This window comes from Salvelinus sp. IW2-2015, linkage group LG15 (genome assembly GCF_002910315.2).
Source record: "Salvelinus sp. IW2-2015 linkage group LG15, ASM291031v2, whole genome shotgun sequence".
Lineage (NCBI taxonomy): Eukaryota > Metazoa > Chordata > Actinopteri > Salmoniformes > Salmonidae > Salvelinus > Salvelinus sp. IW2-2015.
Window position 1 is genome coordinate 33,894,383 of NC_036855.1, and position 26,103 is coordinate 33,920,485.

Here is a 26,103-nt window from a genome sequence, read left to right on the forward strand (position 1 = left end):
CCAATACATCAAAATAAAATACAAGATACTTTTGCAAAGTATTGTATCTAGATACAATATGCACGTCGCAATGAAACGTACAACGTAATTGCCGTATTTAAAACTGTCCTTTTGTGAGGCGCAGCCGGGGACTAGTTCTGTACGATGGCGAGTGGTGGGGTCGATAAACCAGGAGGATTCTCCATCATCGTTTAGATCTCCAGTTTGATAACATTTTGGTTTCCCAGTAGATTACAACAGCGACGGACAAAGAGAGCATGTCTCCACAGCTCAACCAGAATAGCCTATGCAGCTGCCATCACCTCAAACACGTTGACACATTTACGCTGACATCACTCCTGTATTCCTAACACTGGAGCAAGAAGGAAATGCAAAAAAATAACATTGATTATATGCTGCTGTGCTAAACGTGCACCATAAAAACACCTTGCTTGACGTAGAAACAGGTGAACAGTTTTGGAACACTGAGCCATTGACTGCCATTGACTGAGTGGGTTGCTTTTGCAATAAGGCACCGGACTACAGCCATATAGATTGAAACTACTGTGGCAGACGGCAGGGAGAGGTAAGGGGAGTGGTTATTGAAGGGAGATACATTGCAGCTCACGGCTCCACCCCTGAGCCTTATATGGACTTCCTGCCCCAACGAGGCGAGCCTGTCGCTCATTAAGCCAGGGAGTACTTGGGGACAAAGCGGAGGCGGCCTGCACAAAGGGGGGCAGAGAATGGAGTGGGAAGAGTGTGTTATGAAGTGTGAGAAGAGAGAGAAATAGCTGTGTGATTACCTGTTGTGACCTGGACTGTCTGATTACCCCACTGTGTACCGGTTTGGTTGAGGACCCGAGTTTTAGGATTATCCCTGGAGAACGGAACAGACAATGAGAATGGATTGTGGACTGTGAAATGGTTAGTGAATTCCCCCCTTTTCCCCAGTGTGCAAAACTCCCTAATACACTCCCCATTTGCATTCTAGTTGTGCTCCTTGTACGTGTTTGGTTATTGAACTTAGTGACATTGAAACCCCACACCCTTGAACCTGCTACATGTGGTGGAGAATGCGGGCAACCCAAACCAGGCTCAATAACTAAACAGGGACAGAGCACAATGGAAGCATTGGTGAAACAGGTGGTGGAGGCGAACATAGCCCAGCAGGCTATGCATCGGGAGCTGCTGGAGGAACAGAGTTAGCAGACCGCTCTCCTGCGAGCTGAACTCAGCCAGCTGACAGCCGCCCAGGCCGGCAATGCGGCAGGCGCCGCAGTCTCTTGTCCCAAACCCAGTAGGTTTATACTGAAGCTGACAGAGGCTGACGACATCGAGGCTTACCTCCAAGCCTTCGAGAGGACGGCGGCTCGGGAGAAATGGCCCCATGAGCAATGGGCCAGCCTGCTAGCATCCTTCCTGTCAGGTGCGGCACAGAAGACCTATCAGGATCTGATGGCTGACCAGGCGACGCATTACGAGGGGCTGAAAAAGGAAATCCTGCGCCGGTATAGTTACACCCTGATTAACAGGGCACAAAGATTCCATGATTGGGCGTATGATCCTACAGCATCTCCCCGATCGCAAATGCATGATCTAATTAGGCTGGCCAAGAGCTGGCTAACTGCTAAAACACTGATGCTCACACCCATCGAAAGTGGTCATAGATACATTTCTACGCTCTCTCTCTTCGAAGCAAAAAAATTAGCAAGCCAAGTTAACCCGCGAAGCGCAGATCAGCTGGTGGAACTGGTGGAAGGACAACATTGGAGGTCCTGTGCAGCGAACAACCAGCGAACATCCACTCGCCCGAAGGAGCAAAAAAGGGCGCAGGACCATGCCGGGACCCCGGCCAAGGATGGGGGGGCCACCAACAGCCAGCTCCCCGAGACAACGCCCCTTCCTGGACCGCAGGAAATGCTACGAGTGTGGCGAGCCGGGACACATCGCCTGGAACTGTCCAAACCGTGATGTCCCAATGCCTTCGGCCTCAGCCAGTGAGGTAGCCACCGGGCGGCCCTGTGGCTTGCTGATGGCATGCTGGGCTCAGGAGAGTGGTCCTTCCCGTCACCCCAGTAAGAGCCAACGGAAAGGACACCACGGCACTTGTGGACTCCGGGAGTATGGTGACCCTGACATCGCCCAGACCACGAACCTGGCTGACACCGTGGTCATCACATGCATTCACGGTAAGACCAAGGACTACCCTACCACACTCCTCCACCTACAGACCACAAAGGGACATCACACGGGGCCAGTGGGAGTCATCCTGAACCTGCCTGTGCCGGTCCTTATCGGGAGGGATTTCCCGACGTTCTGCCAACTGTGGACCAGTATGTCCGGAGATGTGGGGAACCAGAAGTGAGGAGGAAGCTGGAGAGGTGGGAGGGACATCAGGAGGGATGCCCAGATATGTGGATTCCAGGAAATGGACCCCCAGGTTTCAACAGAACCCCTCTCGGAGGGTGAGCAAGACTGGAGGGAGAGGTGGCGAGTCTGGAAGACATGTTCCCGATGCACCATGAGGTGGCGCCAGAGCCCGCCTCTCTAGCGGGCCGGTTCGGCACGGCCCAACTGGAGGATCCCAACTTGGCCAGCGCTCTCCAGCAGGTGACCTTGTTGGACGGAAAGCCCATGGAGGGGGTAAGTCAAATCATCTACCCCCATTTTTCTATAAAGAAGTTGCTGTATCAGGTTGTGAAGAAGAAGGACGAATGTATGGAGTTGGTGCCACGTCCCTTTGTACCATCTGTCCTGCAGTTGGCGCATTCACACCTTCTGGGGCTCACCTAGGGGTGGAGAAGACCGTGGTCAGGATTAATGCATGATTTACGGGCCGGGGGTCAAGAGAGAGTGGAAGATTACTGCCCCAGTTGCCCGTAGCGCCAAACCCCCACTTTCGCAGCCCCTTAATTCCCTCCCTTTCAGCAGGATCGCAATGGACCTAGTGGGACCTCTACCCAAGAGCAACCGAGGGCAGCAATATATCCTAGTGGTTCTGGATTATGCCACCAGGTACCCGGAAGCCATTCCCCTGCGCACCATGGCCACCAAGGGAATTGCACGTGAGTTAGTCATGCTGTTTTCCTGAGTAAACATCCCGACGAGATATTGACCGACCAGGACACCCTGTTCATGTCGCGAATCATGAAGGATCTATGCAAACTAATGAAAATAACCCAGTTGCACACCTCGGGGTATCACCCACAGACCGATGGGTTGGTGGAAAGATTCAATCGAAACCTGAAGCAGATGCTAAAGAAGGTGATGGAGGCGGACGGAAAGAATTGTGATCAGCTGCTACCCTACCTGATGTTCTCGATCTGAGAAGTGCCCCAAGCGTCAACAGGACTCTCTCCCTTCTCTCCCACAGATCAGGTGCAGCCCATGGAAATGCCAATGCCCTCTCCAGGAGAGATGCTCTAGGGAGCTGGACCGCCACTCCCTCCCGGTGTGGCAGGGTGAGGTGAGTGGTTATTGAAGGGATATCTTGCAGCCCTCTGGTTTCACCCCCGAGCATTATATGGACTTCCTGCCCCAATGAGGCGAGCCTGTGGCTCATTAAGCCAGGGAGTACTTGGGGATAAAAGAGGAAGCGCCCTGCACAAAGKGGCAGAGAACGGACAGGGAAGCGTGTGTTATGAAGAGTGTGAGAAGAGAGAAATATCTGTGTGATTACATGTTGTGACTTGGACTGTCCGATTACCCCACTGTGTACCGACTCGGTTTGGATGAGGACCAAAGTTTTAGGATTACCCCTGGAGAACGGAACGGACAACGAGAACAGATTGTGGACTGTGAAATGGTTGGTGAATTCCCCCCTTTTCCCCAGTGTGCAGAACTCCCTAATAAACTCCCCATTTGCATTCTAGTTGTGCTCCTTGTTCGTGTTTGGTTATTGAACTTGGTGACGTGGAAACCCCACACCCTTGAACCTGCTACACTACACAGAACAAAAATATAAACGTAACATGCACAATTTTAAAGATTTGACTGAATTAGTTCATATAAGAAAATCAGTCAATTGAAATAAATGAATTAGGTCCTAATCTATGAATTTCGCATGATTGGGAATACAGTTATGCATCTGGTCACAGAACTTAAAAAAGAGGTAGGGGCGTGGATCAGACAACCACTCAGTATCTGGTGTGACCACCATTTGTCTCATGCAGCGCGACACATCTCCTTCACATAGAGTTGATCAGGCTGTTGATTGTGGCCTGTGGAATGTTGTCCCACTCCTCTTCAATGACTGTGCGAAGTTGTTGAATATTGGATGGAACTGGAACTGTCGTGCAAGTCGATCCAGATCATCCCAAACATGCTCAATGGGTGACGTGTGGTGAGTATGCAGGCCATGGAAGAACTGGGACATTTTCAGTTTCCAGGATTTGTGTACAGATCCTTGCGACATGGGGCTGTGCATTATCATGCTGAAACATGTGATGGCGGCGGATGAATGGCACGACACTGGGCCTCAGGATCTCGTCCCAGTATCTCTTTGCATTCAAATTGCCATTGATAAAATCCAATTTTGTCCGTAGCTTATGCCTGCTACCATAACCCCTACGCCACCATGGGGCACTCTGTTCACAACGTTGACATCAGCAAACCGCTTGCCCACACAACGCCATATACGCTCTGACAAATCATGGTCCAAACACACCAAGACAATCGTGAAGAGGGCACGACAGCAATGCCTATTCCCCCTGAGCAGGCTGAAAAGATTTGGCATCGGTCCTCAGATCCTCAATGTTCTACAGCTGCACCATCGAGAGCATCCTGACTGGTTGCATCACCGCTTGGAATGGCAACTGCTCAGCATCCGACTACAATGCGCTACAGAGGGTAGTGCGTACAGCACAGGTCATCACTGGGGCCGCGCTTCCTGCCATCCAGGACATCTATACCAGGCGGTGTGTCAGACGAAGGCCCAAAATATTGTCATAGACTTCAGCGATCCAAGTCATAGAATATTCTCTCTGCTACTGCATGGCAAGCAGTAAGTCTGGGACCAAAAGGCTCCTTAATAGCTTCTAGCCATAAGACTGCTGAACTGTTAATCAAATGCCTAACCAGACTATTTGCATTGACCTCCCTATTTATTCACCTTTTTGTTGTCCTGATTTTCTTGCACAGTCTCAATGTACACTCACTGGACTCTAACCACACACTCACACATACTACACTGACACTCCAACACACACACATACATTCACATTCCTTCACACTCTTCAAATACGCTGCTGCTACTCTCCGTTTATTATCTATGCATAGACACTTTACCCCTACCTACATGTACATATTACTCAATTACCTACACTAACCGATTCAACTGTGAAGAGCACACTTCTCCAGCGTGCCGAAGTCCAGTCAGGTCAAGACCTTGGTGAGGACAATGAGCACACATGAGCTTCCCCGAGACAGTTTCTAACAGTTTGTGCAGAAATTCTTTGGTTGTGCAAACCCACAGTTTCTTCAGCTGGCCGGGTGGCTGGTCTCAGATGATCCCGCAGGTGAAGAAGCCAGAAGGTCATGGGTTGGCGTGGTTACACGTGGTCTGCGGTTTTGAGGTCGGTTGGACGGACTGCCAAATTCTCTCAAACGACGTTGGAGGCGGCTTATGGTAAAGAAATTAACATTAAATTATTTGGCAACTGCTCTGGTGGACATTCCTGCAGTCAGCATGCCAATTGCAAGCTCTCTCAAAAATGGACACATATGTGGCATTGTGTTCTGTGACAAAACTGCACATTTTAGAGTGACCTTTTATTGTCCCCAGCACAAGGAGCACCTATGTAATGATCATGCTGTTTAATCCGCTTCTTGATATGCCACACCTGTCAGGTGGATTGATTATCTTGGAAAAGGAGAAATGCTCACTAACAGGAAAGTAAAGAAATGCGTGTCCAAGATTTGAGAAACTTTTTGTGAATATGGAAAATTTCGGTGAACTTTTATTTCAGCTGATGAAACATGGGACCAACACTTCATGTTGCGTTTAGATTTTTGTTCAGTATAATTTCACTTCAAATAGGCTGTGTTGTTTTCATATCATTTGGCTGATTAGGCTTGTGCACATTTACATAAGTGTTTAATTACCTAGTTAGCTAAGTTACTGACTAAGCTAATTCTTATTCATGTTTTTTGCATTTCAGGTGGAGTGGCATTGCTGACAGGCCAGCATGCTGATAGGCCAAGGCCCTTATTCCCAAAGAATCTCAGAGTAGGAGTAGTGATTTTAGGATCGGTTTTGCCTTCACACTGAGTAATATTACATTAACAAGGGGGAGGTTATCCTAGATCACTATCCCTACTCGGAGATGCTTTGTGAATATGGGCCCTGGAAGAAAGCTGTTGCCCAATACCTTGCATAGCAGTTGCTTCACCACAGGACCCTAGAGGAGGGGTAGGCAACCCTGTTCCTGGAGTGCCACCGGTACTGCAGGATTTTGTTCCAACTAGGCCCTAAACAAGGGGTGCGTTTAGTTGCTTGAATGTTTCTACGTTGCAGAAAGGTTTTTACCAAACGACACATTTCCCAAAGCGTTTTTTGAATAAACTTTGAGTTATGTTTGCTCCGTTCAGTAGGTGTGCCGGGGCCCCACCCTGTGAAAATGCTCGATCCACATTGCGAACTTCGCCCTCTCGCACCGCGTTATATATGCAAGCTAAAGATGAAATTGGCCAATGCACCCTGTGTTGCACTTACTACAGATGGATGGACCTCCAGGGCTACAGAGAGCTACTTAACAGTGACAGCCCGTCACATTACCCCAGAGTGGGAAATGAGAAGTACTGTGCTACAGACATGCCCCCTTTTATGAGAGTCAGACAAGTGAGCTTATTTTTCTCTTGAACATTATAACATCCCAGTGGGCAAAACCTGGTTGAAAAGAAGTCAGTGTGACTTCAGTATTTGCTGACCAGAATATGACATATGTTTCTTTGCTTATTACCTACTGGGAAAAGTATTGCAGAGGAAAAAGTTGGATATTGAAAATATTGTTCATTACATTTCTATTTGTTTCCATAGTCACCAATAAGTTTAAATCAGCAACATATTCTTACGTTTAAAATAGATCAAGCAACCATTTTTTTTCGCACATCTGCATACAGTAATTGTTTCATAATTCACCCACAGGCATTACATGCATAGATAGATCGGGACACAGAGTATATAAAGGCAGATTGTTTCATTTGATTAATAAGAGTGGTGTGATGGGTCAGAGCTGTAGTGAAGAGAATCCGCACATAACAACTATCAATTTGAGGACATTCCCGAAGAAACTTTGTGGACTCAGCTGGCTCAAAGTATTTCCATGGTACTAGTTGAAGACATTTGTGGCAGTTATAGCTTAGAGATGTCTTCAAAAAAGAGCAACTTGCTCATATACATACTTTGCGTCCTCCACTATGGCGGTCAGTAGCATATTTGAGGACTTTCCAGAGGGCCCGCAACATCAACCTCCTGAGTTTTCTGGCTTTTCATCACACTTACTCTAAGTTATGTCTGTCATATCATTCCTGCAACAAACACTGTTAGAAATGGGTGTAATTGGCAAATCTCTTCCCTCTTCTCTGCAACTGTGTACGTGTTTGAGTGAGCGATAGGGAGAATGGGCTAGAGACAAATGGGAGAAACTTTACATGACTCACCAGTGGATGTGTCTGTTGAATCAGGACACAAGGTTTTTGCAATTAAAGTTAAAATAGGATTTTATTTGCTTTACAAACTTATATTATTAGAAGCAGTGCCATTTCAATTGGATCTACTTGGCTGTCCCCATATGAGAACCCTTTTTTGTTCCAGGTTMAAGGGTTCTACATGGAACCAAAAATGTAAGGAATGACGCTGGAGAAGAGAAGCAGGTACGGGGAGTCAGAATTTAATCGGAACAGGACAGGAACAGCGTCAGAACCGTGTAATACAGACGTTAGACAATTAATGCAGCAGGGAACAGAGCTGGGGAACTGACAAATATAGGTGAGGTAATAAACAGGTGACTGAGTCCAAAGTGAGTCTAATAAATCGCTGATGTGCGTGATGAGGGAAGGCAGGTGTGTGTAATGCATGGCAGCCTGGCTCCCTCGAGTGCCGGGAGGGGGGGGGGGAGAGCAGGGGTGACACAAAAAGGGTTATTTTAAAGGTTCTATGGGGACAGCCGATGACGTTCTAGATACCACCTTTTTTTCCTAAGAGTGTAAGATCAGGCAATCATGGGCAGCTGAATACCATGTCTCTTGGGGAATCCAGTCTCACTAAGACCTGATACAGAGAGAAAAATGTCATGATCATCAGTATAGCTAGTACAAACCTAGCTCTTACAAAGCTGGCTAGTAGGAATCAATTTGAAGATCAGTGTCACACCCTGATCTGGTTCACCTGTCCTTGTGATTGTCTCCACCCCCTCCAGGTGTCGCTTATTATCCCCAGTGTATATATCCCTGTGTTTCCTGTCTCTCTGTGCTAGTTCGTCTTGTTTGCCAAGTCAACCAGCGGTTTTCCTTGCTCCTATTTTTCCCAATCTCTGTTTCTAGTCCTCCTGGTTTTGACCCTTGCCTATCCTGACTCCGAACCCGCCTGCCTGACCACTCTGCCTGTTCAGACTACCAGCCTGCCTATCCCCTTGTACTGTTTTTGGACTCAGATCTAGTTTATGACCCCTGCCTGGCCTGATCTCGTGACTGCCTATCGTCTGGTACTGTTTGGACACTGACCTGGTTTATGAACTCTCGCCTGTCCCCGACCTGCCTTTTGCCTACTCCCTTTGTTATAATAAATATTGGAGCTCTACCATCGGCCTCCTGTGTCTGCATTTGGGTCTCGCCTTGTGCCCTTATAATCAGAGTACCAAACATATTTTTTTTTGTAGTAATGTTTTTACATCTTAACAGTAAAATGTAAACATTGCGTTTTTTTTTTTATAGTTCCTGGAGGATGTTGCCATAGTGATAACCAAAATATACACTCCTATGGATTTAAGGAGTGGTGTTGCTGCTCTCTCCTTTCCCTGGGATGTGGCCGAATAGGTCACTGGTAACTGAGTAGGCGGCCATTGTGTAACAGAGGCTATGCATCAGGTCATTGACATGTTTCAGGAACTGTGAAGACAGAGACGAATCATGATTAACCATTGCGTAAGGTCTTCACTAAGTTAGACTTAGCAAGTACATTGACTATGTTACCCCACAGCAATCTGGCAGTCAAGAGAGAGAGAGACAGCAAAACCTAAGCTATTTACATTTCTTAGTCAGTCAGATAACTTCTGCACTTCTTCCCTTTATTCCTTCCTCAATCCAAGCTAGAAGATTCCTGCAAAAAAAATAATCAAGAATTGAAAAGGGCAGTTGAGAGTTGTAACGTTAGAATGAGTGTTGGGGGGAGCAGGGATAGGCAAAATGTATCGTATTGTCAAATACAAAATACAAGTATCCCTGATGAATCAGGAAAATTCACATCCATATTGGGGGATACACGTTTCAAGAATTAGCCTAGCTCAGACACTCTCGCTTTCTCACACAATCAATGTTTCCTATATGTGTATTCATCAACCATTTCTCTCTCTCTCACACACACTCACAAACACAGAGCTAGCATGACACAATGATGACAACATTTTCTATACGTTTTTGTGATCATCTCTCTCTCTCACAGAACACACTGACACATATACACAGCTAGCATGAAAACGTTGACATGACAATGTTTTCTAAAGTTATTGTGATCATCTCTCTCTCTCCCTCTCTCCCACACACACATAGAGAGAGAACACACACACACACACATGTACTGTCGTTAACTAAACAGATATACAAACGTCAAAACGTTAGCTGGCTAGCTACAACAGGTACAAATTCAAACTTACCATGTCCATGGATGAYTAACGTTAGCTAGCTAGCAAAACTTTCCTTGACATTCTTCTCCCCAACAAACCGCCGCTTTACTTCGGGAATTCTTGAACACATTACGTTAATTACTTAAAAGCTTTAAGGGAAAATATAACTCACATTCTCAGGGTCAAATTCAGGTGCAATAATTTCTTACTCATTATTGATGGAAATAAATGGAATTTTAAAAAGGGTTTTGTAAATCCTGGTGGATTGTAGTAGGATATTGAAATAAAAGACAGGCCTACGTGTGATTTGTTAAATTCTGTAAACAAATGTAGTTAGTCATAACAGAACATCAAAATTGCATTCCGTGGAACAAAAGGAAATGTGCAACACAGACAGTGACATCGACAAAAAGATTACCATTAGAAGCCAACACACACAGCAAGCTACCAGATATCATTGATTAAAAAAAACATTATTTCACTGTACTGCAGTTTTATTGCATTTTAACGGCAGTGAATTTTTGTAAGGGTATCCTGTACTATTGTGCATGTTCATCTTACATGCTGGTAGCCTATAACAAATGTTATGGAAGTGACTATGCACTTTTCAATTGGGTGGACTGCAACTACAAAAAAACACTCCCAGGAGATTCTCTAAATTGGACCATCTCTGATAGCTACAGTACATGACCCCAGAGACTGTCACAAACTTTACATTTTAATGACCTGGCAAATTCGATGACTTGGAGGTGAAATATCACAACGCTTTGTATATTAAATTAGTATTTCATCACCTGCCAAATAAAATTCCTCAAATGGCCCTACTCCTGAAAAAGTTAATCGGGCCGGATAAGCTGAAGTGGAATCGGCCCAAGTACCATTAGCCGGAACCCAGAGTAATATGATTCTGCCAAACTCTGGAATAGCTTGGCCCGCATGAAGCCCCCCAAGTCTGACCGAGTCCATGCCGAGTCCCCCACATCTCAAACGGAATAGGCCCGAGCCCAGCGTGTTGACTGGGTACAGTATGGCCCAAGACCCTAATCGGCTTTGGTGTGCTCTGCCAGCTGTTGTATGCCAAGTGTGCTACGCTGAATCATGCAAGCCCTGCTGAACATTACTCAAATGTTAATAACTATAATGGTTCTAGTGTCTTATACAGTGCATTCAGACTCCTTGACTTTTTCCACATTTGKTTTTTTCTTCATCAATCTGCACACAATACCCCATAAAACATTTTTTTTATATAAAAAATTTAAAACAGAAATATCACATTTACATAAGTATTCAGACCATTTACTCAGTACCTTGTTGAAGCAACTTTGGCAGCGAATACAGCCTCGAGTCTTCTTGTGTATGAAGCTACAAGGTTGGCACACCTGTATTTGGGGAGTTTCTCCCATTCTTCTCTGCTCTGTCAGGTTGGATGAGGAGTGTCGCTGCACAGCTATTTTCAGGTCTCTCCAGAGATGTTAGATAGGGTTCAAGTCTGGGTTCTGGCTGGGCCACTCAAGGACACGCTCTGGAGCAGGTTTTCATCAAGGATCTCTCTGTTCTTGGCTCCGTTCATCTTTCCCTCAATCCTGACTAGTCTCACAGTCCCTGCCCATGAAAAACATCCCCACAGCATGATGCTGCCACCACCATGCTTCACAGTAGGGATGGTGCCAGGTTTCCTCCAAACGTGACGCTTGGCATTCAGGCCAAAGAGTTCAATTTTGGTTCCAGCAGACCAGAGATTCTTGTTTCTCATGGTCTGAGATTCTTTAGACGTCTTTTGGAAAACTCCAAGTGGGCTGTCATGTGCCTTTAACTGAGGAGTGGCTTCCGTCTGGCCACTCTAACATAAAGGCCTGATTGGTGGAGAGCTGCAGAGGTGGTTGTCCTTCTGGAAGGTTCTCCCATCTCCACAAAGGAACTCTGGAGCTCTGTCAGAGTGACCATCGGGTTCTTGGTCACCTCCCTGACCAAGGCACTTCTCCCCCGATTGCTCAGTGTGGCCAGGTGGCCAGCTCTAGGAAGAGTCTTGGTGGTTCCAAACTTTTTCCATTTAAGAATGATGGAGTCCACTGTGTTCTTGGGAACCTTCAATGTTGCAGAAATGTTTTGGTACCCTTCCCCAGATCTGTGCCTTGACACAATCCTGTCTTGGAACTCTACGTACAATTACCTCAACCTCATGGCTTGGTTTTTGCTCTGACATGTCAACTGTGGGACCTTATATAGACAGGTGTGTACCTTTCCAACCAATTGAATTTAACACAGGTGGATTCCAATCAAGTTGTAGAAACATCTCAAGGATGATCAATGGAAACAGAATGCACCTGAGCTCAATTTCGAGTCTCATAGCAAAGGGTACATTTGCCAAAAAAATAAAAACCTGTTTTTGCTTTGTGATTATGGGGTATTGTGTGTAGATTGATGAGGCAAAACATGCATTTAATCCATTTTAGAATAAGGCTGTAACGTAACAAAATGTAGAAAAGGTCAAGTGGTCTGAATACTTTCCGAATGCACTGTATGCAATGGGTGCATGGATCACAAACACTATGCACATGTGTATATATAGACTGGTGTCTATTAATTGAGTAGCATTTAGATAACTGGTCAGAAGCCTCCAAGAGGCTCCTAAACAGCTTATACCCAAAAGCCATAAGACTCCTGAACACCTAATCAAATGGCTACCCAGGAATTATATCAGGAATTATATGACTCATGATCATATATGGAATCAGGAATACCAAAATGTTGTATTTTCTTAAATAAACAAAAAATATACTACAGCAATGGTTGGCATTTCATTTCATCCGGCTGTACCGAAACCAAATCGAACTGTGACCCCGAAGCCGCAATACGCACCGAACTGTGGGTTTGGGGAACATTACACCCCTACATTTAAATGATTTGTGCTGAAGGACTTCTATCCGCAGCAGCCATTCAAAGTCCCTTCAGTGTTTTCAAGGTTTCAGTTTTACAACTTTCTCATGTCATTCCATCCACTGTAGACAATGAGTTGTTTTTAAGCAAAGTGTGGAAGTGTTTCTGAGCTAAATAGCTCCCCTGCTGTCCACATTGATGTTTCCCATTTACTGTTCCTCCTCTTTCTTCTCTCCCCTCGTCCTCTTCCTCCTCACCCCCCTCTATCCCCTCCCCTCGTCCTCTTCCTCCTCACCCCCCTCTATCCCCTCCATTCTCCTTGCTCTCTCCTCCTCTTCCTCTTGTCTCAGCACCAGGAGAGGACACACACATACCAGAGCCTTTAACAGCTTGACCATGGTGATTCTACAGACAGAGGTAGGCAGACAGACAGACACAGTCGGACAAACAGACAGACCAACAGAGGGGAACCCTCTACTGATTTGGCCCAGGTAAGGAGTATTTGTTTATGGATGGCATGTATAAACAGACAGAAACCACAAAATATAAAACAAAACAAACTAAATAGGCTATTCAACTAATTTGACATCYGCTCTGACAGAGGCTGGTGTAAAGTCGTGTAGCTCACTGACTGTTTGCAAGTGTAAACGGTGTTCTGTCTCTTTGCAAGTATTAATTATACTCTACACAGTCACACAGATTTGTGGGCACAGTGTACATGGCACAGGCCGTCACTCCAGACCTGCCCTTACTTGACTTCTTAATCTTTGGTCTCCTGCCCTCCCTCCCCGTATCTGGGTACAAAAACTTCACCCCCCCCCTTGCCTCCTTTCCCTGTATCCCAGCACAATAACTTAATGCCCCCCTGCCTGCCTCCCCTTACTCTCCTCAGCCACCCGATGTTCTTTATACAGGGGCATGCTAGAAAAGCAGCGGTTGGCCTGGCCCCAAGGACTCAGGCCCACATACTTCCCAATCTGCAGATTAAAGAGCTGCATCCTCTGAAGTCCTTCCAGGGACTAATGGCTTTTGTTCCTGGGAATAATCCACACATCCTCTCCCACATCCTGGGGGATCCATGGCTAAAACCCCTCCTTAAACCCTCCTCCTCCCACCCCTTTCTCCTCCTCCCACCCCTTCTCCATCTCCATGTTTTGTTAACCTCCCTCCATCCTCCATGTAGGCAGTCTTGTGGTTAGGTCTGGCTCAAGACCTCCCATCCCCTTCTTTCCCACCCCCATCTCCCAATCTCCATCTCTGGTCCATGTTTTGTCGACCTCCCCCTCCTTCCTGCATGTGGCGCAGCCTTGCGGTTAAGTCTGGAGGCCTGCAGGAGTGTACCACACGCAAAGAGATGGGGATGGGGAGGGGGGGCTGGGTTGTGACCCACGCAAAGAAAAAGGGGGCACTGGGGGGCAGGCATGGCAGGAGTCTGCTGGGCTTAGTGAATCCTCAAAGTCTCTTTTTTTGTCAACTACACCTACGTAGCTCAAGTTCAAACAGCCAGGGCAAGCAGGGGCAAGAAGCTATCCTCAAACCTTGCAATGCAAAGAATAAAGCAGCCTGAAGTTGTTAGCACCTTATAAATATGATGTCTGTATTGAATAAATCATTTAAACATTCACAGTGCAGGTTGGGGAAAGTATGTGAACCCCTAGGCTAATGACTTCTCCAAAAGCTAATTGGAGTCAGGGGTCAGCTAACCTGGAGTACAATCATTGAGACGAGATTGGAGATGTTGGTTAGAGCTGCCTTGCCCTATAAAAAACACTCACAAAATTTGAAAGAAGCATTTCTTGATGTGAACCATGCCTCGAATAAAAGAGATCTCAGAATACCCAAGATTAAGAATTGTTGACTTGCATAAAGCTGGAAAGGGTTACAAAAGTATCTCTAAAAGCCTTGATGTTCATCAGTCCACGGTAAGACAAATTGTCTATAAATGGAGAAAGTTCAGCACTGTTGCTACTCTCCCTAGGAGTGGCCGTGYTGCAAAGATGACATAAGGAGCACAGGGCAGAATGCACAATGAGGTTAAGAAGAATCCAAAGTGTCAGCTAAAGACTTACAGAAATCTCTGGAACATGCTAACATCTCTGTTTGACGAGTCTACGATACTTAAAGCACTAAACAAGAATGGTGTTCATGGGAGGACACCACGGAAGAAGCCACTGCTGTCCCCCAAAAAAACATTGCTGAAGTTCGCAAAAGAGAATCTGGATGTTCCACAGCGCTTCTGGCAAAATACTCTGTGGACAGATGAAATTACAGTTGAGTTAGAGAAAAAAAAAGGCATAGACATCAACATCAAAACCTCATCCCAACTGTAAAGTATGGTGGAGGGAGCCTCATGGTTTGGTGCTGCTTTGCTGCCTCAGGGCCTGGACAGCTTGCTATCGTCGAAGACAAAATGAACATTTTGTCGGAGAATGTAAGGCTACCTGTCCGCCAATTGAAGCTCAACAAAAGTTGGGTGATGCAACAGGACAACGACCCAAAACACAGAAGTAAATCAACAACAGAATGGCTTCAACAGAAGAAAATACGCCTTCTGGAGTGGCCCAGTCAGAGTACTGACCTCAACCCGATTGAGATGTTGTGGCATGACCTCAAGAGAATGGTTCACACCAGACATCCCAAGAATATTGCTGAACTGAAACAGTTTTGTAAAGAGGAATGGTCCAAAATTTGTGCAGGTCTGACCGGCAACTACAGAAAACGTGGTTGAGGTTATTGCTGCCAAAGGAGGGTCAACCAGTTATTAAATCCAAGGGTTCACATACTTTTCCCACCCTGCACTGTGAATGTTTACACGGTGTGTTCAATAAAGACATAAAAACATATAATTGTTTGTGTGTTATTAGTTTAAGCAGACTGTGTTTGTCTATTGTTGTGACTTAGAGAAAGATCAGATCAAATTTCATGACCAATTTATATAGAGATCCAGGTAATTCCAAAGGGTTCACATACTTTTTMTTGCCACTGTAAATATGCGAGTTGGAGCTCTGGGCTCAGAGTTGTTGACCCTCTGGAAACCTTTTGTCCTTTACAATTTGTCTGATCCCCTCCCAATGACATCATAACCTGTGGAGTACATTCAGTTCTGACCTCATTTCCTGTGGAAGACTACAGACAGAGTTCTGGTGCAGAGAGAGAGGGTGTTGGCACTGGCAGCCTATACACACTGGGCCACTATCCACTGGCCACCCAAAAGACGCATTTATTTATTTTACCAAGAGCATGGTAAAAAGAGCAGACGTTTTGAGCTTTTATTTGGCCCAAACTTCCCATTTTAACTTCAGTCAAATTTAATCTAAATGACATTGTGTTTTATGGGAGTGAAATCCAGCCACACACACACACACACACACACACACACACACACACACACACACACACACACACACACACACACACACACACACACACACACACACACACACACACACACACACACACACACACAAAAAGTGCTCAAATTATTTTTGCATAGAAAAACATAACTTGATTTCCCCAAAATCTAAACAACAGAACATTCAATGTATGTGTACCAAGCATATCTCCTCATTAAATTACAGGAAAATTATTTGACACACATTTCGAAACTTTCAGACTTCATGTAGACTATTAGTAAAACTAAGGGCATGCAGTCTAAGAAAGGTTATTGGACCAAAATGTTGTTGCAAATGAATCTACTGTACCTGGCAATACAAATATTATGAATTCAGTAGAGCTTCCGCCTTCTCAGTAAAACCAAGAACCATTCATCAAAACTGCAACACAAAACTCTGTCTAGCCCACACAGAGAATGATGTAGCTTAGCTACTGTATAAGGATGAGTAAAATGGGATGTGGAAGACTGAATGCCAGGAGGAAGTGAACTGCTACAGTAGCTGCCCAAAAGGGCAATCAAAAACTAGTTGACTGCTTCAGGGCAGTCAAAACATCAACAGAGTGGCGGTTAACCCCCAAGGCCTTAATATAGGAGGACGAGGAGAAAACTGGAGGAAAATAGGAAAGATGGCCGTGCAGAAGAGAGAGAAAGAGAGAGAGGTCAACAGCATAGTGAGATATACGGAAGGGGGGGGGGACTGTTGATGGGGTAAAGCAGTGTGCCAACCCGTGGGTTTCCTCTCCACATCAGACCTCCACTCTGCAGACTAAACAGCCCGACACAAACAGACCAGTGTACCTGGAGACCAGGTCAACAACACAACATGGACACACACAGAGCCCTATTGACTGGCTGTCTGAGCTAACACTGCTGAGGAGGTGGATGGGGGCGAGCAGGCTCTTTCACCTGGAGGGTCGACCAAGGGCTGGGGTGTTGGACTGGGGTTCATGGGGTTGTCTGCTATTCAGCTTTATTGCAAACGTGGAATCTGTATATTTCCGTGAAGGATATAGACACATGAAGTAAAGAACATGAGGGAAACATGGCTGCCACTGGTGCTTTACGAGTGTTCATGTTGACGAATGCAAAGTAGTCATGTCAACGAGTTGCAGATGTAAATAAAACAGCAGATTTGAAAGTAACAAAACAGGCGTGAATGAATGGTGAAATGATCTATTCCTCAATACATATCCCTTCCTCCAGTCCTCCCTCCAGTCTTACCTGGCCATGCCCAGACTAGAGAAGCCTGCTGGGACGATGAGTACGTCGAGGCGGGGGAAGGGATGGACCCCCAGGGTAGCGTGGGCTGCAGCCAGGCAGCCAGGCAGAAGGGGGAGGATCTGGACCTGGGCCTTGTGCAGCAGAGAGGGCGGGGCAAAGATCCGGTGAGGGACCACCTCTTGGCTCCAGGCGGATGGGTCGGTGAATGGACAGGGGTAATCAGCATGGCAACAGGTGAAGTTGTCATCACCCAGACCTGAGCAGTCGCTCTCAGAGTGCTTCTCATCCTTCAGGCCTGAGTAAACTAATGTAGACTGTGGGCTGGTGATGACGGGGTGGTCCATGTTGGTGAATGGATTCAGGTCCAAGCTGTGTTATGGGGAGAAGGAAAAAAAGATTCAGGCTTGTATTTTCGCTATTTTGACTACGGGCTTAGAAACGAGAGGGATGGAAATATGGAACATTGCATCACACAGGAAAGCCAGAGAAAACCCAAACATTACATTTAATTCGACTTCCATTCAGTTACAGTAACTCCATCTTAGTACTGGAACTGCAAAACCCAAATCTGATCCAAGTTTCCTCTCTAGCCGTTCACTGAGGATAAAAGGCCCTCCTTGTAGCAGGAGAAGCCCTGGGGTTAACGGCTGGGTATGGCTGGGTTGGAGGGAAACCATGAGAGGAGGAGGTAGAAAGGGTGGTATTACGGGAAGAATGATAGAGCTGCCAGCATGGTGGTGGAGCCCTCAAACCCTCAGCCTGTGGTGAACTCTTCAGGGCTGGGGAAAGCTCTGCTGGGGAAGACCTGGTTCTACCGCCTGGTATGGCTGGGTTGGAGGGAAACCACGAAGGGGGGGGGGGGGGGTCTTACGGGAAATAAATCATACCTGCCAGCATGCGTATGGGAGGCCCCAGCCCTTGTACCCTGCACAGGAGGGGTAAGCCGTGCTGTGGAAAGTTGTGCTGTGGCCTGGCGCCAGTAACCCACTGCCAAGGTAAAAGTGGAGGCAGGCATAGGCATAGTGACATAGTAGTCCCAGCTAGAGAGACCTAGACGGAGGAGGGAGAGAGAGACAGAGAGTGGGTGAGTGGACTGGTGAACTGTAACAGTTTGCACTTATCCGCTGTACACTGATCAGGAGTGTAGTACCTGTGTGGTGCAGGTGAGTGGGCTGGGCCTGGTTCTCTCCACTCAATAGAACCACACACTCCCGAGGGGCTCGTACCTGGGCCTGCCACGTCGACATGGCGACAGGAGGCTCCTGACAGGGGAAGAGGGCACGGTTGTTGATGGGGGAGCCGGCGGTGTAAACACATGACCTAGAGGAGTAAACGGTAAACAACTTCCTTCATCGTACTGTTCATGGGACATGCAGACTTGGTTTATCTACTGTATAGTTTGTTTCACCCTGAGAGTACAGATGGAACAACTTCTGTCCTATATGTTATCAGTCTGAGCATGAAGCATACAGTAGATATTGATGTCCCACCTGTTGTCCTGATCTTTAGTCCACCTGACAGAGCCTCCCTCCGGCTTGGTCTTGTAGCAGACCCTCAGGGCTCGGGGGAACTCCAGGAGGGTCCGAACCCCCCTCTTCCTCACCTGCAGGCTCCAGCGGTCAGTGTGGAAGATGAGGGGTCCCCCACCCTCAGAAGCAGGGGCATGACTGCACTGGAGGTACAGGTGGTGTTGCTTTTTCCATTGGGTGGATGGTAGGGAGATCAGCCTCTGAATGAGCACAGCTGATTGGCTGTCTGGTTGTGGTTCAACCCCTGACCGCTCACCATTGACCTCCTTTAGGAGACCCTGCATATCCGACACAGAGGTCACGTCCAACTCCTCTACTTTTGACACAGTGAGGTCACAGCAGTCCAGAACTAAGGTAAAGTCTCTGTGGCTCTCATCCTCCCAGGAGTCATCAGTTTGGGATGGTTGGGGTGGGGTTGGGGCGCCTTCCCCAGCCCCATTCCCATCTCCAGCCAATGGGCCTGGCTCCAGGAAGAGCACCACAGTACCAGTGATAACCTTAGTTTGGAGGTGTATGTCCAGGTCCAAGACATAGTGTCTGACCAGGATGTGGTTGGTGTTGGCTCTGAGGGGCAAGTCGTCCACATCAACATCACCATCCATTTCTCATCAGAGGTCATCTATTTAATTCTAGAGGAAAACACAATGTCAATCAATCAACTGATAGATTGATCAATCAATATKTACAGTATACAGTACATATCAACCTTATCAGCCAGGTAAGGTGGTCCACATACAGTGGCTTTGGAAACTATTCAGACCCTTTGACTCTCTCCACATCTTGCTACRTTACAGCCTTATTCTAAAATTGATTAAATTGTTTATTTCCCTCATCAATCTACACACTATACCCCATAATGACAAAGCAAAAAGTTTACACATTTTTGCAAATTTATCAAAAATAAATAACTGAAATATCACATTTACATAAGTATTCAGACCCTTTACTCAGAACCTTGTTGAAGCACCTTTGGCAGTGATTACAGCCTTGAGTCTTCTTGGGTATGATGCTACAAGCTTGGAATACCTCTATTTGGGGAGTTTCTCCCATTGTTCTCTGCAGATCCTCTCAAGCTCTGTCAGGTTGGATGGGGAGCGTCGCTACAATGCTATGTTCAGGTCTCTCCAGAGATGTTCRATTGGGTTCAAGTCCGGGCTCTGGCTGGGCCACTCAAGGACATTCAGAGACTTGTCACGAAGCCACTCCTGTGTTGTCTTGGCTGTGTGCTTAGGGTCGTTGTCTTGTTGGAAGGTCAACCTCAAATCAAATCAAATTTTATTGGTCACATACACATGGTTAGCAGATGTTAATGTGAGTGTAGCGAAATGCTTGTGCTTCTAGTTCCGACAGTGCAGTAATATCTAAGAAAGTCCTGAGCACTCTGGAGCAAGTTTTCATCAAGGATCTCTCTGTACTTTGCTCCATTCATCTTTCACTCGATCCTGACTAGTCTCACAGTCCCTGCCGCTGAAAAACATCCCCACAGCATGATGCTGCCCCCACCATGCGTAGGGATGTTGCCAGGTTTCCTCCAGAGGTGACGCTTGGCATTCAGGCCAAAGAGTTCAATTTTGGTTCCATCAGACCAGAGATTCTTGTTTCTCATGGTCTGAGATTCTTTAGACGCCTTTTGGAAAACTCCAAGTGGGCTGTCAAGTGCCTTTAACTGAAGAGTGGCTTCCGTCTGGCCACTCTAACATAAAGGCCTGATTGGTGGAGTGCTGCAGAGATGGAAGAACCTTCCAGAAGGACAACCATCTCCACAGAGGAACTCTAGACCTCTGTCAGAGGGACAATCGGGTTCTTGGTCACCTCCCTGACCAAGGCCCTTCTCCCCCGATTGCTCAGTTTGGCCTGGCGGCCAGCTCTAGGGAGAGTCTTGGTGGTTCCAAACTTCTTTAATTTAAGAATGATGGAGGCCACTGACATGATGATGGCGCCGACAAAGATGTCAACTTCGCGACTGTTATGTCATAATTACGTAAAATTCTGGCAAATTAGTTCGCAACGAGCCAGGCGGCCCAAACTGTTGCATATACCCTGACTCTGCGTGCAATGAACGCAAGAGAAGTGACACAATTTCACCTGGTTAATATTGTCTGTTAACCTGGATTTCTTTTAGCTAAATATGCAGGTTTAAAAATATATACTTCTGTGTATTGATTTTAAGAAAGGCATTGATGTTTATGGTTAGGTACAGTCGTGCAACGATTGTGCTTTTTTCGCAAATGCGCATCCCCCATTTGGCGAAGTTGGCTGTCTTTGTTAGGAAGAAATAGTCTTCACACAATTCGCAACGAGCCAGGCGGCCCAAACTGCTGCATATACACTGACTCTGTTGCAAGAGAAGTGACACAATTTTCCTTGTTAAAAGAAATTCATGTTAGCAGGCAATATTAACTAAATATGCAGGTTTAAAAAATATATACTTGTGTATTGATTTTAAGAAAGGCATTGATGTTTATGGTTAGGTACACGTTGGAGCAACGACAGTCCTGTTTCGCGTATGCGCACCGCATCGATTATATGCAACGCAGGACACGCTAAATAAACTGGTAATATCATCAACCATGAGTAGTTAACTAGTGATTATGACTGATTGATTGTTTTTTATAAGATAAGTTTAATGCTAGCTAGCAACTTACCTTGGCTTCTTACTGCATTCGCGTAACAGGCAGGCTCCTCGTGGAGTGCAATGTAAAGCAGGTGGTTAGAGCGTTGGACTAGTTAACTGTAAGGTTGCAAGATTGAATCCCCGAGCTGACAAGGTAAAAATCTGTCGTTCTGCCCCTGAACAAGGCAGTTAACCCACCGTTCCTAAGCCGTCATTGAAAATAAGAATGTGTTCTTAACTGACTTGCCTAGTTAAATAAAGGTGTAAAAAAAATATATTATATATATATATATCAGTGGGAGAACAAGTATTGACACACTGCCGATTTTGCAGGTTTTCCTACTTACAAAGCATGTAGAGGTCTGTAATTTTTATCATAGGTACACTTCAACTGTGAGAGGACGGAATCTAAAACAAAAATCCAGAAAATCACATTGTATGATTTTTAAGTAATTAATTTGCATTTTATTGCATGACATAAGTATTTGATCACCTACCAACCAGTAAGAATTCCGGCTCTCAAGACCTGTTAGTTTTCTTTAAGAAGTTCTCCTGTTCTCCACTCATTACCTGTATAAAAGACACCTGTCCACACACTCAATCAAACAGACTCCAACCTCTCCACAATGGCCAAGACCAGAGAGCTGTGTAAGGACATCAGGGATAGAATTGTAGACCTGCACAAGGGCGGATGGGCTACAGGACAATAGGCAAGCAGCTTGGTGAGAAGGCAACAACTGTTGGCGCATTATTAGAAAATGGAAGAAGTTCAAGATGACGGTCAATCACCCTCGGTCTGGGGCTCCATGCAAGATCTCACCTCTGCGGGCATCAATGATCATGAGGAAGGTAAGGGATCAGCCCAGAACTACACGGCAGGACCTGGTCAATGACCTGAAGAGAGCTGGGACACAGTCTCAAAGAAAACCATTAGTAACACACTACGCCGTCATGGATTAAAATCCTGCAGCGTACGCAAGGTCCCCCTGTTCAAGCCAGCGCATGTCCAGGCCCGCCTGAAGTTTGCCAATGACCATCGGATGATCCAGAGGAGGAATGGAGAAGGTCATGTGGTCTGATGAGACAAAAATAGAGCTTTTTGGTCTAAACTCCACTCGCCGTGTTTGGAGGAAGAAGGATGAGTACAACCCCAAGAACACCATCCCAACCGTGAAGCATGGAGGTGGAAACATCATTCTTTGGGGATGCTTTTCTGCAAAGGGGACAGGATGACTGCACCGTATTGAGGGGAGGATGGAGGGCCATGTATCGCGAGATCTTGGCCAACAACCTCCTTCCCTCAGTAAGAGCATTGAGAGTGGGTCGTGGCTGGGGTCTTCCAGCATGACAACGACCCGAAACACACAGCCAGGGCAACTAGGGAGTGGCTCCGTAAGAAGCATCTCAAGGTCCTGGAGTGGCCTAGCCAGTCCCAGACCTGAACCCAATAGAAAACTTTGGAGGGAGCTGAAAGTCCGTATTGCCCAGCGACAGCCCCGAAACCTGAAGGATCTGGAGAAGGTCTGTATGGAGGAATGGGCCAAAATCCCTTGCTGCAGTGTGTGCAAACCTGGTCAAGAACTACAGGAAACGTATGATCTCTAATTGCAAACAAAGGCTCCTGTACCAAATATTAAGTTCTGCTTTTCTGATGTATCAAATACTTATGTCATGCAATAAAATGCAAATTAATGACTTAAAAACCATACAATGTGATTTTCTGGATTTTTGTTTTAGATTCCGTCTCTCGCAGTTGAAGTGTACCTATGATCAAAATTACAGACCTCTACATGCTTTGTAAGTAGGAAAACCTGCAAAATCGGCAGTGTATCAAATACTTGTTCTCCCCACTGTATATAAAAATGTCGGCCTCACAGTCCGATTTCCGATTGTTATGAAAACTTGAAATTGGCCCTAATTAAATCGGCCATTCCGATTAATCGGTCGACGTCTAGTACAGACAATCACGGATTATAAAAGGAAAACCAGCCACGTCGCGGACACCGACGTCTTGCTTCCGGACATGCTGAACACCTTCTTCGCTCACTTTGAGGATAACACAGTGCTACCGATGCGGCCCGCTATCGAGGACTGCGGGCTCTCCTTCTCCGTGGCCGACGTGAGTAAGACATTTAAGCGTGTTAACCATCGCAAGGCTGCCGGCCCAGATGGCATCCCTAGCCGCATCCTCAGAGCATGTGCAGACCAGCTGGCTGGTGTGTTCACAGATATATTCAATCTCTCCCTTTCCCAGTCTGTTGTCCCCACATGCTTCAAGATGGCCACCATTGTCCCTGTACCTAAGAAAGCAAAGGTAATTGAACTAAATGACTATCGCCCTGTAGCACTCACCTCTGTCATCATGAAGTGCTTTGAGAGACTAGTCAAGGATCATATCACCTCTACCTTACCTGCCACCCTAGACCCACTTTAATTTGCTTACCGCCCCAATAGATCCACAGACGATGCAATCGCCACCACACTGCACACTGTCCTGTCCCATCTGGATAAGAGGCATACCTATGTAAGAATGCTGTCCATTGACTATAGCTCAGCATTCAACACCATAGTACTCTCCAAGCTCATCATCGAGCTTGAGGCCCTGGGTCTGAACCCTGCCCTGTGCAACTGCGTCCTGGGATTCCTGACAAGTTGCCCCCAGGTGGTGAAGGTAGGAAACACCTCTTCGCTGATCCTCAACACTGGGGCCCCACAAGGGTGCGTGCTCAGCCCCCTCTTGTACTCCCTGTTCACCCATGACTGCGTGGCCAAGCACGCCTCCAACTCAATCATCAAGTTTGCAGATGACAAAACAGTAGTAGGCTTGATTACCAATAACGATGAGACAGCCTACAGGGAGGAGGTGAGGGCTCTGGGAGTGTGGTGCCAGGAAAATAACCTCTCACTCAACGTCAACAAAACTAAGGAGATGATCATTGATTTCAGGAAACAGCAGAGGGAGCACCCCCCTATCACCATCGATGGGACCTGTGGTGGAGAAGGTGGAAAGCTTCAAGTTCCTCGGCGTACACATCACTGAAACTGAAATGGTCCACCCACACAGACAGTGTGGTAAAGAAGGAGCATCAGTACCTCTTCAACCTCAGGAGGCTAAAGAAATTTGGCTTAACACTGTATTTTCTTGCAATAATGTCTAAAAACCTGTTTTCGCTTTGTCATTATGGGGTGTTGTGTGTAGATTGCTGAGTATTTGTATTTATTTAATCTATTTTAGAATAAGGCTGTAACGTAACAAAATGTGGAAAAAGTTAATGGGGTCTGAATAGTTTCCGAAGGCTCTATATAGGCCTGACAAACATACAAGACCAATCAAAATGAATTGCTGACATGGGCTAATTGAGTGACTGTCGGTGACTAACATAACAAGAGAAAAACTGATCATCCACATCCACATTTCGAAATTGCACCTTGTGTACTCTACATCTCAACATTAAGTTGAGACCCCAACTGAGTTTCCCAGCCAAAAATGTTTTAATATATATACTGTATACATATTTATTTGGGGGGAAAATGGATCCGCAGGCCTACAGGACCAAGCTCCAAAAGGCAAACTGTTTTAGTAAACTGAAGGTCCCCTATGAGAGCCAGCCAGCCAGCCAGTTTGCCGTTACAACCCTTAGCTAGCATTTCCATTTCCCCTGCTCCAGCCCCAGGGTTATGGAGGCTTGGCAGGCCAAAGCTGCAATTAAACTGTACAGTGTAAATTCTTCAAACGTCTCTTCCCGAGAGGAAGTATGGGAATAAAAACACAGTGACACAGAGACATACAGTGCCTTCAGAAAGAATTCACACCCATTGACTTTTTCCACATTTTGTTGTTTTACAAAGCGGGATTAAAATAAAATACAAATAGTCAACAATCTACACAAAATACTCTGTAATGTTTTTATAAAATGTTTGTTAATGGAAAATAAATATATATATATTGATAAGATAAATATTCAACCCCCCTGAGTCAATGCATGTTAGAATCATCTTTGGCAGCGATTACAGCTGTGAGTCTTTCTGGATAAATCTCGAAGTGCTTTGCAAACTTGGATTATACAATACTTGCCATTTTTATTTTAGGTTATTGTCCTGCTGAAAGGTGGATTCTTCTCCAAGTGTCTGGTGGAAAGTAGATTGAACCAGGTTTTCCTCTAGGATTTAGCCTGCGCTTAGCTCCTTTTCTTTTTATCCAAAAAAAACTCCCAAATCCTTGCAGATGACAAGCATACCCATAACATGATGCAGCCACCACCATGCTTGAAAATATGAAGAGTGGTAGTCAGTGATGTGTTGTATTTGCCGCTAATATAATGCTTTGTATTCAGGACACATTTTTTTCAGTAAAACTTTAGTGCCTTATTGCAAACAGGATGTCATCTATTTATAATTCAGGCTGTAACACAACAAAATGTGGAAAAGTCAAGGGGTGTGAATACTTTCTGAAGACACTGTACTGTAGCTGGTAAGCACCATCCWCAGTGCAAACGTATGGGTGTCTGATATTTATATGCTTAAGTTAGATTGGCTAGAGGTTATCTGATAAACTGGAAGGTGCAAGGTTGCAGGTCACCTTGTGAGTCCCACTTGGGCTACCCCCCCCCCCCCACATTTGCTACTATACAATATTATGGAATATCG

The 26,103-nt window shown here is 46.0% G+C and overlaps 1 protein-coding gene across 2 annotated transcripts in view; it reads right to left on the reverse strand.

Annotated features, from left to right (window-relative positions):
• The window catches only part of aopep (aminopeptidase O (putative)), a 111,743-nt gene that overhangs the window by 84,111 nt on the left and 1,529 nt on the right, over positions 1-26,103 (reverse strand). For both annotated transcript variants that reach the window (XR_002878689.2, XM_024001931.2), the window contains exons 2-5: positions 18,804-19,471; positions 18,464-18,633; positions 18,201-18,363; positions 17,314-17,682 (exon numbers count right to left, since the gene is read on the reverse strand). Coding sequence is in view for 1 of the 2 variants with exons in the window: in XM_024001931.2 (XP_023857699.1) it covers positions 17,314-17,682; positions 18,201-18,363; positions 18,464-18,633; positions 18,804-19,444 (1,343 nt within the window). In the remaining variant the exon portion in view is untranslated. The remainder of the gene's footprint in view (positions 1-17,313; positions 17,683-18,200; positions 18,364-18,463; positions 18,634-18,803; positions 19,472-26,103) is intronic.